Source organism: Lytechinus pictus, chromosome 1, assembly GCF_037042905.1.
Source record: "Lytechinus pictus isolate F3 Inbred chromosome 1, Lp3.0, whole genome shotgun sequence".
Lineage (NCBI taxonomy): Eukaryota > Metazoa > Echinodermata > Echinoidea > Temnopleuroida > Toxopneustidae > Lytechinus > Lytechinus pictus.
The window spans coordinates 7,812,525-7,827,014 of NC_087245.1; the positions used below are offsets into that span (position 1 = coordinate 7,812,525).

At 35.0% G+C, this 14,490-nt stretch overlaps 1 protein-coding gene across 4 annotated transcripts in view; it reads left to right on the forward strand.

Moving 5' to 3' along the window:
• The window catches only part of LOC129254710 (diacylglycerol kinase theta-like), a 30,789-nt gene extending 17,359 nt beyond the window's left edge, over nt 1-13,430 (forward strand). For all 4 annotated transcript variants that reach the window (XM_054893224.2, XM_064094998.1, XM_064094992.1 and 1 more), the window contains 11 exons: nt 145-298; nt 818-865; nt 2,926-3,041; nt 4,384-4,535; nt 5,168-5,316; nt 6,232-6,340; nt 7,283-7,495; nt 8,597-8,752; nt 9,274-9,442; nt 10,000-10,098; nt 10,887-13,430. In XM_054893224.2, coding sequence (XP_054749199.2) covers nt 145-298; nt 818-865; nt 2,926-3,041; nt 4,384-4,535; nt 5,168-5,316; nt 6,232-6,340; nt 7,283-7,495; nt 8,597-8,752; nt 9,274-9,442; nt 10,000-10,098; nt 10,887-11,042 — 1,521 coding nt within the window. In that variant the 3' untranslated portion in view covers nt 11,043-13,430. The remainder of the gene's footprint in view (nt 1-144; nt 299-817; nt 866-2,925; nt 3,042-4,383; nt 4,536-5,167; nt 5,317-6,231; nt 6,341-7,282; nt 7,496-8,596; nt 8,753-9,273; nt 9,443-9,999; nt 10,099-10,886) is intronic.
• Nucleotides 13,431-14,490: the final 1,060 nt, after the last annotated feature.

The following is a 14,490-nucleotide window of genomic DNA, read 5'->3' on the forward strand; positions in this document are numbered from 1 at the left end:
GTCACAGTAGACTTCCCCTTTGCAAATTTGTATGTAACCATCTTGACATTACAAATAATTTGCTATTCTTGTGTAGTGCCCCTCTTAGTGATATGGTATAGTTTTGTATAAAATCTAAGTTGATTTCTTTCTTTTTTCTGCCAGAACTCTCTACGGAGGATGCAGAAGACTCGATACTACCTACATAAGAAGGATAAGTGTGCATGTCATCAAGGAGCTCAAATGTTTGTTGGTAACCTACCAATCAATCTATCAGAACATAAGTATGCACACATCATCAGGCACCTGCTAGAAGAAGGTTAGTACATTATTCTAAGGCTTATGCACACTGAATCCCAGGGGGACAATTGAATATAAACAAATTGTAAAAAGGGTATGTATTTTAAAGAGCCACTTGTGTATAGAATCAATGTGATTTCTGTATGATATGCACTATCAATAATGGTAGCTTCCCCTGAAATGACTGGAGCAATAGGTGGACTGAGAAGGTTATCACTTGAATTATTTTGTTAAAAATTTACATTCATGAGCAGAATATCAGATGATATGTCACATATTCCCAATTCCTGTAGAGAACTCTTTGTAGGCAAAAGAAGTTTGCTGATTATGTCATGAATCTAATATAAAGCTTTTCCAGAACTGTCCTCAAAATTCTTGAACTTGTGATACAACAGTATTTTAACAGCCTTCCTGTATGTAATGTTAGGTATTATGATTTTTCAAAGCTTTGATCACTGTAAAGGCTTGAGTTATATTTTCTAAAGCCCACACTCACATCACATTATCATGTTTCAAGGTGTTTTTGCTTTTATTTCAGCCAATTGCAAGGTCTTCAATGCAGTGAACAGTGTATATGAGCAATATGGTAAGTGCTGTCAATCATGGATAATGATTTGAAGAGAAAATAATGACTGAAAAGGAAAATGTTTACTTTATCTTGTTGATTGCAAAATCACTTACAGATTATTTATTTAAATTTGTTCCATATTTGAAAGACAGCTAATTGACACGTGTCATTTGTATGGTTTTCCCCCCAAAATAATATGTAATCGATGTTACATACCAGTCATGAAAGTTGCAATTAATTGTCTAATTTAATGATCATTTGTTGTTTGCACAGATGATGTGCAATAAAATTTTTTATCACAAAGCCAGATAGATCAAAAAAGTGTATTTCCTTCATTTTAAGAGGCTGCTAATCCAGTACATCATGAGTTGGATACCATATTTGATTCTTTCTTGAAGAAAACATATTATATTCATGTGAATATGTTGATCTTTGCAAGATCTTTCTGATTTGTGCTATAGAAATATTAACCAAAATCTAGGAATAGGTTTTTTGTCTCACCTGCATAGCAGAGTGAGACTATATAGGCGCCGCTTTTCCGACGGCGGCGGCGTCAACACCAAATCTTAACCGAAGGTTAAGTTTTTGAAATGACAGCATAACTTAAAAAGTATAAGGACCTAGTTCATGAAACTTGGCCATATGGTAATCAAGTATTACTGAACATCCTGCTTGAGTTTCACGTCACATGACCAAGGTCATTTAGGGTCAATGAACTTAGACCATGTTGGGGGAATCAACATCAAAATCTTCACCTAAGGTTAAGTTTTTGAAATGTCATCATAACTTAGAAAATATATGGACCTAGTTCATGAAACTTGGACATAAGGTTAATCAAGTATCACGAACATCCTGTGCAAGTTTCAGGTCACATGGTTAAGGTCAAAGGTCATTTAAGGTCAATGAACTTTGGCCAAGTTGGGGGTATTTGTTGAATTACCATCATAACTTTAAAAGTTTATTGGTCTAGTTCATAAAACGTGGACATAAGAGTAATCAAGTATCTTTGAACATTTCGTCCGAGTTTCAGGTCACATGACCAAAGTCAAAGGTCATTTAAGGTCATTGAACTTTGGCCATTTTAGAGGTAATTATTAGATTGATGCCATAACTTTCAAAGTTTATAGATATAGTGTATAAAATGTGGATGTAGGGGTAATCAAGTTTCACTGACAAGTTTTAGGTCACATGATCAAGATCAAATGTCAATGAACTTTGGCCATGTGGGGGATATCTGTTGAATTACCATCATAACTTTGAAAGTTTATGGATCTGATTCATGAAACTTGGACATAAGAGTAATCAAGTATCACTTAACATCCTGTGCAAATTTTAGGTCACATGACCAATGTCAAAGGTCAATGAACTTTGGCCATGTGGGGGATATCTGTTGAATTACCATCATAACTTTGAAAGTTTATGGATCTGATTCATGAAACTTGGACATAAGAGTAATCAAGTATCTTTGAACATTTCGTCCGAGTTTCAGGTCACATGACCAAAGTCAAAGGTCATTTAAGGTCATTGAACTTTGGCCATTTTAGAGGTAATTATTAGATTGATGCCATAACTTTCAAAGTTTATAGATATAGTGTATAAAATGTGGATGTAGGGGTAATCAAGTTTCACTGACAAGTTTTAGGTCACATGATCAAGATCAAATGTCAATGAACGTAGTATTGTATCATTATATGAATGTTTTTTGTGAATAATTATTTCATAGTAGTTTTCAAAGTCAGCACTGCTGCTATATTGAATCGCGTGATGCAGGTGAGACCGCCAGAGGCATTCCACTTGTTTTTTTATTAATCCCTAGGAATAGGTATTTGGCTGCGCCTTTTCTTTTTTTGTACACATATACATGTTGGTATCAATAATGCTCATGGTATTTTCATTTATTTGATACCAGATAAAAGGCCAATTATGATAAAATGCATTGCTCAAGGACCATGCAGGGAATTGAACCCCAGTCTTCCATGATGTAGTCATGCGCCTCAGACCACTCCGCCGTGGCACCTTGCCTACTCTGCATAAACTTTCATTTCCTCATTGTAGCATATCCTCTTTTTCTGATACAGGAGCAGCAATAGTCTGTTTCAAAGACCCTGAAGTAGCGATGAAAGCCTTCTATGTTCTCAAGGATCAGTCATATGATGACAGGCCACTCACAGTCCTCTTCATTCCAGAAATTCATGTAAGACTTGAGCAAAGACTATCAAGACCAGAAAACATGTCATGCCTTGTTATATCATTAAAGATTTTTGCAATCAGTTACCTTGCTATTCATTTTGATCCAAAACTTGGATTGTCGATGTATTTATGAGACCTGCATGTTATAATAATAATAATAATAATAATAGGCATTTATATAGCGCCATCTATCTAGAAATATTCTATTCCGAGGCGCGTTGTTATTATTACCCTGGCTTTAGCTCGAGCTGCCTTTCAGCGCTCATGCATTCAAGGAATTAATCCTGTTATGCTGCAGTCGGAGGTAGGTCAAAGATCATTTTCAGGTCAACGTTAAAGTTTCTGTGCAAGACTCTCTTATGACACATAACTCTGCAACCGTAAATCACTTTTCAACCAAACTTAGATGGTAGATGAACTTAGGGGACCTGGATTGCTATTGTGTTAGGAGGTCACATGGTATGGCCAAAGTTCATTTTGAGGTCAACATTAAAGTCTACGTGCAAGACTCTTATGACAAGTGTTATTCCATCCCAGTCATTTCACAATGAAGTTTCAATACAATTCTGTTGCATGCCCTCGCAAATCACAATATTTCTGGTTATTTCAAAAGTGGGCAAACACAAAATCGCTTTTGCCTTGTTTTGTTATGTACCCTTTCATAATATTCATTGATGTTTGTCTCAATCCATAGTGAACATGAAAGGGATATAGGATTCTTCATGTTCAGTTGTTCAAGAAAAATATAATTTGTGAAATAGCACAATGAAAAAGTTGTAAGAGATTCTAGAAAATTTTAGGTTTTGATGAATAGGGAGAGGGGATGGAGGTGTTAATGGCTGTGAGCAGACTTCTTTTGTCAGTTCATTGACAATTGTTTTAATCAAGCATGAAGCTTTATTATGAGAAAACGTCTGCTCTTAAGTGGTACATGAAATCTGAAGACTAGTTATTGCCTTATATGATTGATCTGATAATTTTTTTATTACTATTATCTACTGTTTTGCTCTTACTCTGGTTATTGGTTATTGTTTAAAAAATGGGAGGAGGGGTTTTGCTCATGTGGGCCCCATTGTGGAATAGCCTTCTTAAAGATTTCCATAATTATATCTATGTTGAGTATCACAAAACCAATTTATATTAAATTATTTATGTGCCTTGATCACTCTGTAGTGTGGATTTGGTGGTTTATTAGTCACATTATTTATTGATCGATGAACAGGCTTAGTCCTACTACATCATTGGAGTAAAGTAAGTAAAGTATTATTGTTGTTGTTGTCATCACCGTTATCATTATATCTAGCTTGAAGATTGTTGTGTATCATTATTTTTTCTTTTTTCCACAGTGTGAGGCGCTAAGTGAGGATGCCATCCCATTACTAGTCTTTGTTAACGTTAAGAGTGGTGGTTGTCAAGGAGCTGAGGTGATGGACTGCTTCAAGAAGATGCTCAATCCACTCCAGGTCTTTGATCTTGACCAGGGAGGACCTCTCCCAGGGTAGGTCAAAGCAATGGGGGGGCACCCTAGGGGGCAGATCTATACAAGTTAACAGAAGACACCTAAATTTATTCCTGAAATTTGATAGACATATGCAGCATGTCCTCAACCCATTATGAATTAATTTCCCCACACCCAATAAGATTCTCAATTACTGCTTTCTGTCAATGAAGCACTCATATGAACATGAAGAATAAGTGCATTGTTATTTATTGTATTGTACTTAGGTTGCCCTACTTAATTACAGTCTAGGAAGAAGATGAAGAAATGTTTGTTTGATCCAGTACCATGAAGTATTGGTTGCATGAAATGTGCTGCAAGGGTACTTAACCCCATGACAAATCTGCACTTTAAACCAAACGTAAAACAAATCCCAATCCAAGCATTAATGCAAATCCTCATATTACTATTGTGAATTTAAACATTTTCTCGGCCATAAATCACTTGTCTTTGGTTAATCAAGACAGTCAATCTGGAGGAGTGTCCTGTGAGTCACAGTGATTCAATTCGCTTCTCACCTCGGAGGCACAAGTAATGCCAAACAAATTTTTTTTATTGAAATGTTTCCGCCTATACATGTTTGTTTGCGATAAGAGGAAGAATTATTAAATGAAAGCCCTTTTCTGATTTAGCCTCCATGTTTACAGTCATTTGAGGGAGTATCGTATCTTAATCTGTGGTGGTGATGGTACAGTTGGTTGGGTACTTCAATGTCTAGATGATATCGGTCAAGAATCAGTCTGTAGCTCACCAGCTATCGCAATACTGCCATTAGGAACAGGTCAGTATCTTATTTACTTGTAGGGAACCCTTTCCTACTAGCTTATGTTTCTTCTAACCTCTGTAACCTTGTTTACTCAATAGGAAGTTTAGTTGTATCGCACATTTGAATATTTTTAAATGGTTGAATCAATGAATTGAATGAAATGTATTCTTGATAATTGCTTCATGTAAACGTATTAAGTGATATTCTGATAATCAAAGCCAAGTTCTGACCAACAGGAATTTTAGACCACACTTCTATAGACTCCTTGATATCATCTTCATGATGATTTCCCATATAATTCTGTGAGATTCATATTATACTCATACTATCTCTCTCTCTCTTCTCAGTCCATAATAACATTTTTTTGACAAACTTTCACCAATGGTTTGAAATAATTTTTCATTGGTGAATGGATTTTCCATTGATATTCAATGAAAGTGTAGTAAAAGATAATCTTGGTTTAAATTTGCTATGGGAATACGGTACCACCCATTAGATTTCAAATATTACATATTATGATCTTCTTTTTAAACAAATTTTGTGGAATATTGAATGGAATTGTCTCTTAAATGTCATAAAAAATGAAAATATCATCAGAATTCAAACTTGTTATAATTGTCACCCTCTCCCTTTCTGGGTGAACAAGGATTTTATTATTACATGCACATAAACATCCACTTTTTTCAAATCTGTAAGTTTGAATATAGTTTCCAAGTTACTTTATTTTAAAATTATCTGATCAAGTCTAATACAATCTTACAATATATATTAATTGGTCTCTGCTTTCTTTATGATTGATATAATTGTATGTTGGTTGTGCACTTCTTACATATACCTGTTTCTGACATGTGTGTTTATCAAAGATGCAATAAAATGTAATTAATGAATGATAAATGAGAACAACAATGTATGATTTCTATAACAATATAGGTAATGATCTAGCGAGAGTGCTGAAGTGGGGTGGTGGTTACCAGCAAGGAGAAGACCTGTTTGCTATGCTCAACTGTGTGTTAGAGGCTGAAGAAGTCAAACTAGACAGGTAAAAACATTTCACTTTCCATAATACAATACTGTTTTTTGTAACAACAGTAACTGATAAATGGGCAAATAAATGTTAGCCATATGGTGACCTTGTTTAAACCGAATGTAACGTATGGGATTATTTCAGACCAGGGGGGGGGGGGGTGTTTCACAGATTCGTACATAAAGCCCAAGCGTACATGATACACAACATTCAATCTTATTGCTCAATAGACAGTAGTGCGTCCTCTTGGCATGATCTGACCAATGTGGTGATGTCTATTATACCGCACGCAACTATACATTTAAGTGCGACTCTAAGTTATACTTAAAATCTTTGTGAAACATCCCCAGGAATGACCCCCCCCCATTGACTATGATTGAACAAATTGTCCTATGATTAATGTATTCCTCACAATCTGAAACAGTGTTAACTGACATTGAGATGATAATAATGAGTGATAATATTTATATAGCATAGCTGGGATTATTATACAATGATGCTTGAGGATCTGGCTAAAACCATTCACATCGAAGGAAAATCACTAATACCCTTCTATTGTTGCTCTTGAGTGTAAATAGTTATAGCTTATTTCGAGAATAAGTCATATTTGTTTTATTTCCCTTCCGCCTGCATCATTCTTCATCACATCGTATTAGAAATAATGGATAAAAAAGTTCATCACAAATTGAGAATTTTCATCTAACTTTTTGGCTCTCTAGCTTGACAGGCAGAGCCCAGTTAGGGGCAACGGTGAGATGCGGACAATATGACTTTGAGCGCAGTGCACGTATGGGGGGGGGGGCTGGGGGTCAGATAAGCAAATAATTCTCTTCTTTCGTGGGTAAAGTATATACTATGCGTGACATGAGCAAGGAAAATGAAATATTTACTGGAAACGTTTTTCCTAGTAATACTATTCGATTTCTTATCTTGTTAACTATATACCTATTCTTATAGATGGACAGTAATCTTTGAGCCAAGTGAACAAGGTCCAGGAGGCAAATACATTGATGCAGACAACAAATCCAACTCATCCAACAGCAGCTCTAGCAATGATGAAATGCCCAATATGTTTGTCATGAATAACTACTTTAGTTTGGGCATTGATGCCGATTTGTGCCTAGGATTTCATCTGGCCAGAGAAGAAAAGCCAGAGAAGTTTAATAGCAGGTTAGTTGGTGTGATAGTGATAATGCTGGCGGTGGTGGTAGTGATGATTGTGTTGTATTGTATATGCATTACGTCAAACCCCCGTTTGGAGAAAGACCGCAGTTCAGATTGCAAACTGCGGTGTTATACCCCATTTTCCATTTGGATCTCCCAAAAATCATTTCCAAGCCCTTATCAACCGCGCTTGGCCAGGTAATCCGGGGGTAATCCCCGCTGTCTCAATTTCACCTCCACAGGCCAGTATATGAGCGTTGAGCAAAGGACGAAAAGATAAACAACAGCTGTGCTATTACGTAAGACTTCTCTGCCTGTAGTAGGACCTTCGAAATGAAATTATTGTATTCGATATTTAATCACGTTTTCAAAGGCATATTGTATTCAGTAATCCAACGTTAGTCCATTTTCAATTACGAACGAAGAAAATCGACCTCGAAATAAGGAAAGTAAGCGAATAAAAATGACGCCATGTTTTGCAGGGACCGAGCTCAGCGCTGCGCATGCATCCCATCGTGTGTGGCCCCCTGCTGTGACTGTATATGCCGGGCTGTTGTGTTATCTTCGGACCGACGTCAAGAAACAGGTGTTTTGATACTTAAATTGCTTGCTTGGGGCAGTTAGGGTTTGTCGTACTTGGAGAAGAGAATTGATGAGAAGGGAAACTGTGGTATAGTGTTCTCAAATGGAAGTTTTTCGTCATGTATATTCCATGCATAACAAACACATAAAAATACAAACAAAAGTTAAATCAGTTATAATCACAGCATTAAATACACAATGAATACATTATGAATTGCTGAATTGCCCACTCAGAGTGGTAATTATTAACATGATGGTGGTGATGATGGTGGTGGTTGTAGTGGTGGTGGTGATCGTGATGGTGGTGGTGATAATGATGATGATGATGGTGGTGATGATAATCGTGGTGGTGATGATGGTGGTGGCAGTGGTGATGCTGGTGATGATGATGATGGTGGTGGTGGGGGTAATGGCGATACTAGTTTGTATGAATAGTTTTAGTAAAGATGAGAATAAGTACAGGTAATATTTTTTATTTAGATGCTAAGGAATGTGAACCATTGTCTGCCTGTTATTTTCTTTTAGATTGCACAACAAGAGTGTGTACTTCAGACTTGGTATGCAGAAGCTAGGTAGGAGGACCTCTTGCAAAGAGCTCAACAAAGAGATAAAGATTGAGGTCGATGGTAAACCTGTTTCCTTACCAACACTAGAGGGCATACTCATCTTGAATATATCAAGGTATATTAGTATAACGCGTAAAGCATGTTATAAAGCTCATAAAATTACAAGAATTGTTTATAATTATTATCAACACCAATCTATATATTTGAGCAGTGTATGTTCCAAATATCATTTATTTGTCAGTTAAGGATCTCTTAAGTAATATGTTTCCATTTCCTTTTTTTTTCTTTGACATGTCGTGAGCATCTCTACATGATGGATGCCGGCACGTTAAAAATGTTCATATTATTTTTATTATCATAAACTAAAGGATGTAAAATAAGCTATAGAATATAGAGTTTTTGCTCAATTACATGAAGGTTTCATTTCAATAAGGTGCAATTCAATTATTTATGAAAATTCATTGAAAATTACACTTGTCTGACATGTGTAGGTCTATTGTAAGTGTGCTAGGGAATTTATTTCATAATTCATAAAGCTGAATCATTCTTATTTGTAAAATAATGTTGATTTCAGATCAATAAGCTATTTGTGATGTATTTTTTACTGAAATTAAAATGAGATGATGTCTCTTTCAGCTGGGGATCAGGTGCAGATGCCTGGGGAATAGATGGACAGGACAACTCATTTAGTAAGTGTCGTCATGACGATGGTATGCTAGAGCTGGTAGGACTAACAGGTGTGGTCCATTTGGGTCAGATCCAGAGTGGTCTTCGGTCAGGGGTTCGTCTTGCTCAAGGAGCACAGGTAACTGGAGTCAAAATTACTGCTCATAGAAATAGAAAAGAAGAGTTGGCATTTCACATGTTGTTAATTGGGGGGGGGGGGGGGGGGAATCCAACCCATATTGAAACATATTTTATAAGAAAAAAGAGAAATATAGAGTTTAGCTGATTCGTAAATTATTGAACGTAATCAAACTAACAGTAAGAACATGATGTATTTTTTCGTAGTTGTAAAATTTGTATTTTTTATCATTAGGAATTTAAACTTGGCTACGTAGGTAACGTTATTGTATTAAAAGGTAATTGAAAGGTAAGAGGAACTTCTCAACACAAAAAATTTGATCTGAGTTAAAGTCAGATCTGAAGATGAACATTAATTTCAAGGTCACAATTTTAAGCCAGTGTGTATACAGATAAGGCTTGTATATCATTCACTTTATTTCCAAGTCAACCCAAGCTAAGCCAATGTTTACTCCATTTGGACAAACAGAATTGAAGTTTATTATCTTTATTCAAAACCAGAAGATATTGATTCTATGAGATATCTTGAATTATAATGATTTCCAATTGATTACTCAGATTCGGATCACTATGAACACTGACATGCCAGTACAGGTAGATGGAGAACCATGGATGCAGCTTGCTGGTCAAGTAGTGGTATGTCGGTCAGCCTTACAGGTAAAATATTGTCAGCATTAACATCTGTAGATGTCTCTTTTCTCTCAAGGGAGTTAATGTTTTGAAAAATCAATTATGAAAAGTTGATTCTTACAGTCATTGCCTTATACAAAGGACATTACATTTACCTCTGTCATTTTGCAGTAAATGTATTTTACTTAAAGGTCAAGTTCACCCCAGCAAAATGTTGATATGAATAAAAAGAGAAAAATTATACTAGCATAACACTGAAAATTTCACCAAAATCGGATGTAAAATAAGAAAGTTAGGGCATTTTAAAGTTTCGCTTATTTTTCACAAAACAGTGATATGCACAACTCAGTGACATGCAAATGAGTCAGTCGATGATGTCCATCACTCACTATTTCATTTGTTTTTTATTGTCTGAATTATACAATATTTAATTTTTCCAGATTTGACCGTAGGGACCGACTTGACTTAAACATATAGTATTAAACAATGCTAATTCCACATGTATAGGGAGGAATTAATCACTGTTTCACTTGACAATGAGGAGAAAATTACAATATTTCATATTTCATATAATAAAATACAAAAGAAATAGTGAGTGGACGACGTCATCAGTCTCCTCATTTGCATACTGACCTGCTGGATCCAAAGACAATTAATTGTAGAGTTCATCCTATGCCTACATTTACTTCTCAACTAACTAAATGTTTTTTTGTACCTCAAAATCAGTTGTGTTTATACAAAGTGTATGGTTGTTCATTTCACTTGTATATTTTTCACCTATATTCATGAATATTTCTTTCACTCTTCTTTTTCAGGCTACCATGCTAAAGAAATCAAAATCAAAGATCAAACGTCGGAACACTGAACCGGCACTCCCAAACAGTCAGGAAGGTGGCGCTGCTGGCCAGAAACGAGATCAGCAGGGTCGTCTGACAGCAATGAAGAGTGACGAGACGACGAACCAAGTTTGAGCAGCTCCATATTTTAGATCCCTTTTATTTTATTCCCTTTTCCTCAGATTATGGTAGAATCCATTCCTCGCTATAATATGCTTGCATCATTGTTGAAAGTAGTGTTGATTACCAACATAAAGAATTCCAAGTTGGATTAAGTCTGAATTATATTGGGAGACTAGATGAGTTAGGCATAGATGGTGAGGAGTTGTGTCACCTCAGACATCTTTCTTTCCTTGTAGTCATAATAAGATGTTTATTTCTCCTGTTAGACAAAAGTACTGTAAGATAAAGTATAAATCATTCTGCCTATGTAGACAGTAGTAAGTTTTTTTTAATGAAGCCTTTATGTGAGCTCTTGATGAGCCATGATGATGTCACAATTATTCTCATAATATTGAATGGTGGTTACCATGAAGACACAAAGATGCAATCTTCTAACATCATTTGGAGATGGAGTGAATAAATTTGATGAGGCTTGAATGAAGAAGTTTGAATGAATGCCCAGGAAGCTAACTGAGATCTTCTGCCACCAAGAAATTGGTATAATTGCGGTTTTGTAGACTGCTATGAGTTTGTGATTATGATAATCAAAGTTTCCTGTGGTTCTAATCGGAGAACAGAGAAAGACTGTCTTTCACATTTGACATTGCATTATGGTTACGAAGGAGATTCTTTGTTCTCTCCACATTGAATGATTGACCTTGGTGACACCTATCTCGTCATTGTCTAGACTGTCTTTCTTTAATGAAGCTGTTTTCAGAGCCAATGACTCGGGTGTGATTTAGGTATGACCTAAAGAGATATTAGACCATGATGGGGTATTGAACACTGTCCCTATACAACCTTTGATGTAGAGTTTAGTAGAAGGTATGAAAAAGGTTCCTCCATTCATAATATCCTCACTTTGATTGATATGAACAATGTAGACATAGTAGTCCCTATGGTAGAATTGCTTAGAGTCACAAGCTGATCTTCTGGGTTCGTTTGTCTTGGATATTTGCACCATAATGCGTAGCTTTAAGTCATTCATTATTGCTTTTCTATAAATTTACGATTCTTATAAGTGACAAGAGTGAGAGAAGAAGTATGACTTGTGTATAAAAGAGAATTAAATGAGACGTGTGAGCTTTTATTCTAATGCGATGACAAATAATTGATACATTTTTCATATATATGCCACTGTTGTGCAGTGTGCAAATGAAATGACTTACAAACAATACTGCAACTTGTATATTTTTAAGAATTTGAGAATGATAATGAGTAATTCATGCAGAAAGGATATTCTGTTTGGAGTAGCGGTGTAATTCTCTCATCATTACTGTGTATTGACTCGTTTCTTTCTCTATTAACATATGCCTACTTTGTGTTGTATATATCCCTATGGGGATAGCTTAACAAACCATGTGATCGAGTTCTGGCAAATGATGAGAATATTTGACAGTTTTGATATGACTATGATGATGTGCAATACTAGTGTGATGTGTGTATCTTAGAATGCTCTGCACAGCACAATATATATGTCCTGCCCAACTCAAAATGAAAAGATAAGGAAATGATTCAAGTTTTAATTAAAGAAGAGAATCAACTCTTTATTGTTTAGTGATTTAAAAGAGTTTATTACAACTTCTTAATGAGCTGAGTTAAGGGTTATATTAAGATGAGACATCATTCAATAGCATTTACACATCTGAGAGTATATCGGACAGAGGGATGATAAAAAAGGTTATCTTGGTTGAGTTTTAAACTTGGATCATTTCCCAGAAATCTTTCATTTCTATACTTGACTTTATGATCAAACTAATGTAATAGAAACAATCATTTAAAGATTGTCACTGAGAGAGAAATGAAGACATTTTGTGTGTGCTTACTGTCAGTTTGAATACAAAATTGACAAAAAAAATATTACCATTTCTTTCTGTACAATGTCACTGTCTTACATATTTATGTATTCATGTTTAACACACTGATGCAATTACACTAAAATTTGTATAGATTAGATGCCAGAGATTTTTTAATATTCATATAACTCCTGTAAAATAAAAATTAAAAAATTTGGAGCGCAATCTCATTATGCTAAAGTGTTTGGTCGATAAAAGAGCATGTCAGAACAGCTATTATTTTTGCCTTGCAAATCATTCTTTGTTATTTGAAAGGAGTAAGAGCAAGGCAGTTTGTGTTTATCGTGTGTTCTCTTTGTCTGAGTTAGTTCAATATAGGAGAGAAACAGCTTATATTTTGTTCTTGAAATTCAAACGAATGTCATAAACACTGTGTGGCTGCAAATTGTATATAATTGAATGCAAACTGCATTTCTATTTAAAAAACAGGGTCTTTACATTAAAAAAGAGAGATACTAGCTGAATATTATTGAGTGAATAAAAGATGTGCAGAATAACATGAAAAGGGATTCTCGAGTTACTTTACTAGCTGATCAACATTATATAGATACTAGCACTATGTCACTTTGTGATTCAAGATTTTGAAGATTCATATTTCCTTGGTGAAGGAATATATAATGAATTATTTGTTTGTAAATATCCAAATTGCAATGTTTACTTGAACTTAAAAGAGTATAGGACGCTGACTAGCCTGTTGTCTAAAATCTCACCAAAACTCAATATTCTTGTTTCCAGATCTACCACAGTGTTGATTTGAATATAGCTGCCTTCTCTTATCTCACACAATCTAGTATAAGGAATTTCTGTTTGGGGGTTTCTTTAATTGGATTGGAATGATAAAAAAGATGTTTGTCTTTTGATTTTGGGTAAGTGATTAATCAGCCAGAAACCACTCAATATTATTCAATCTATCACCAATCATTGATATCTTGAGTAGCTACAATGAATTAAAACAGATATCTGCAATTAATATTAAAAAAAAAAAATTTAAAAATGACAAAAAAATTGGCTTTACAGTTTTCCCTGTCATATTAACCTCCTTGATAACAGGTCTAGACACGTCATAGACTTTTTGAAGAATCTTTTTTTGAACTGGAGCAACTACTGTTGTCTCCTGACAAGACAAAAGAACAAGAAAACTAAAGAAACAAGACAGGACAAGTGTATGATATTTGGACTCACACATTATTGATCAGACCTTTACGTTCTTGACCACTGTGTACTGCCAGTGACTAAAATTATATTTTATTGAAATTTATTTAAAAATTGCACGTCTTTGAAGAACCGTGCAGTACTAGTAGCAATGGCTGAGAACTATTCTTAAGAAAAACTTAATATTAATTAAGCTAGTGAATGTATTTATCTCTTGCTTTCAATAAGGGGGCATTTCTTTTTTCATATATGCTTTTCTCAGATATCAAGTAATCTATTGCTTTATATTTTTTTCTAGTTTAGAATTAACTGCAGCTAGAGGTTTCCTAATTGTTTATGGTAGTTCCCTCATTAATCATTTTGAAATAAACCTATTTCATTAACATGTCATGAGTTTGGTCATGCATTCTTTT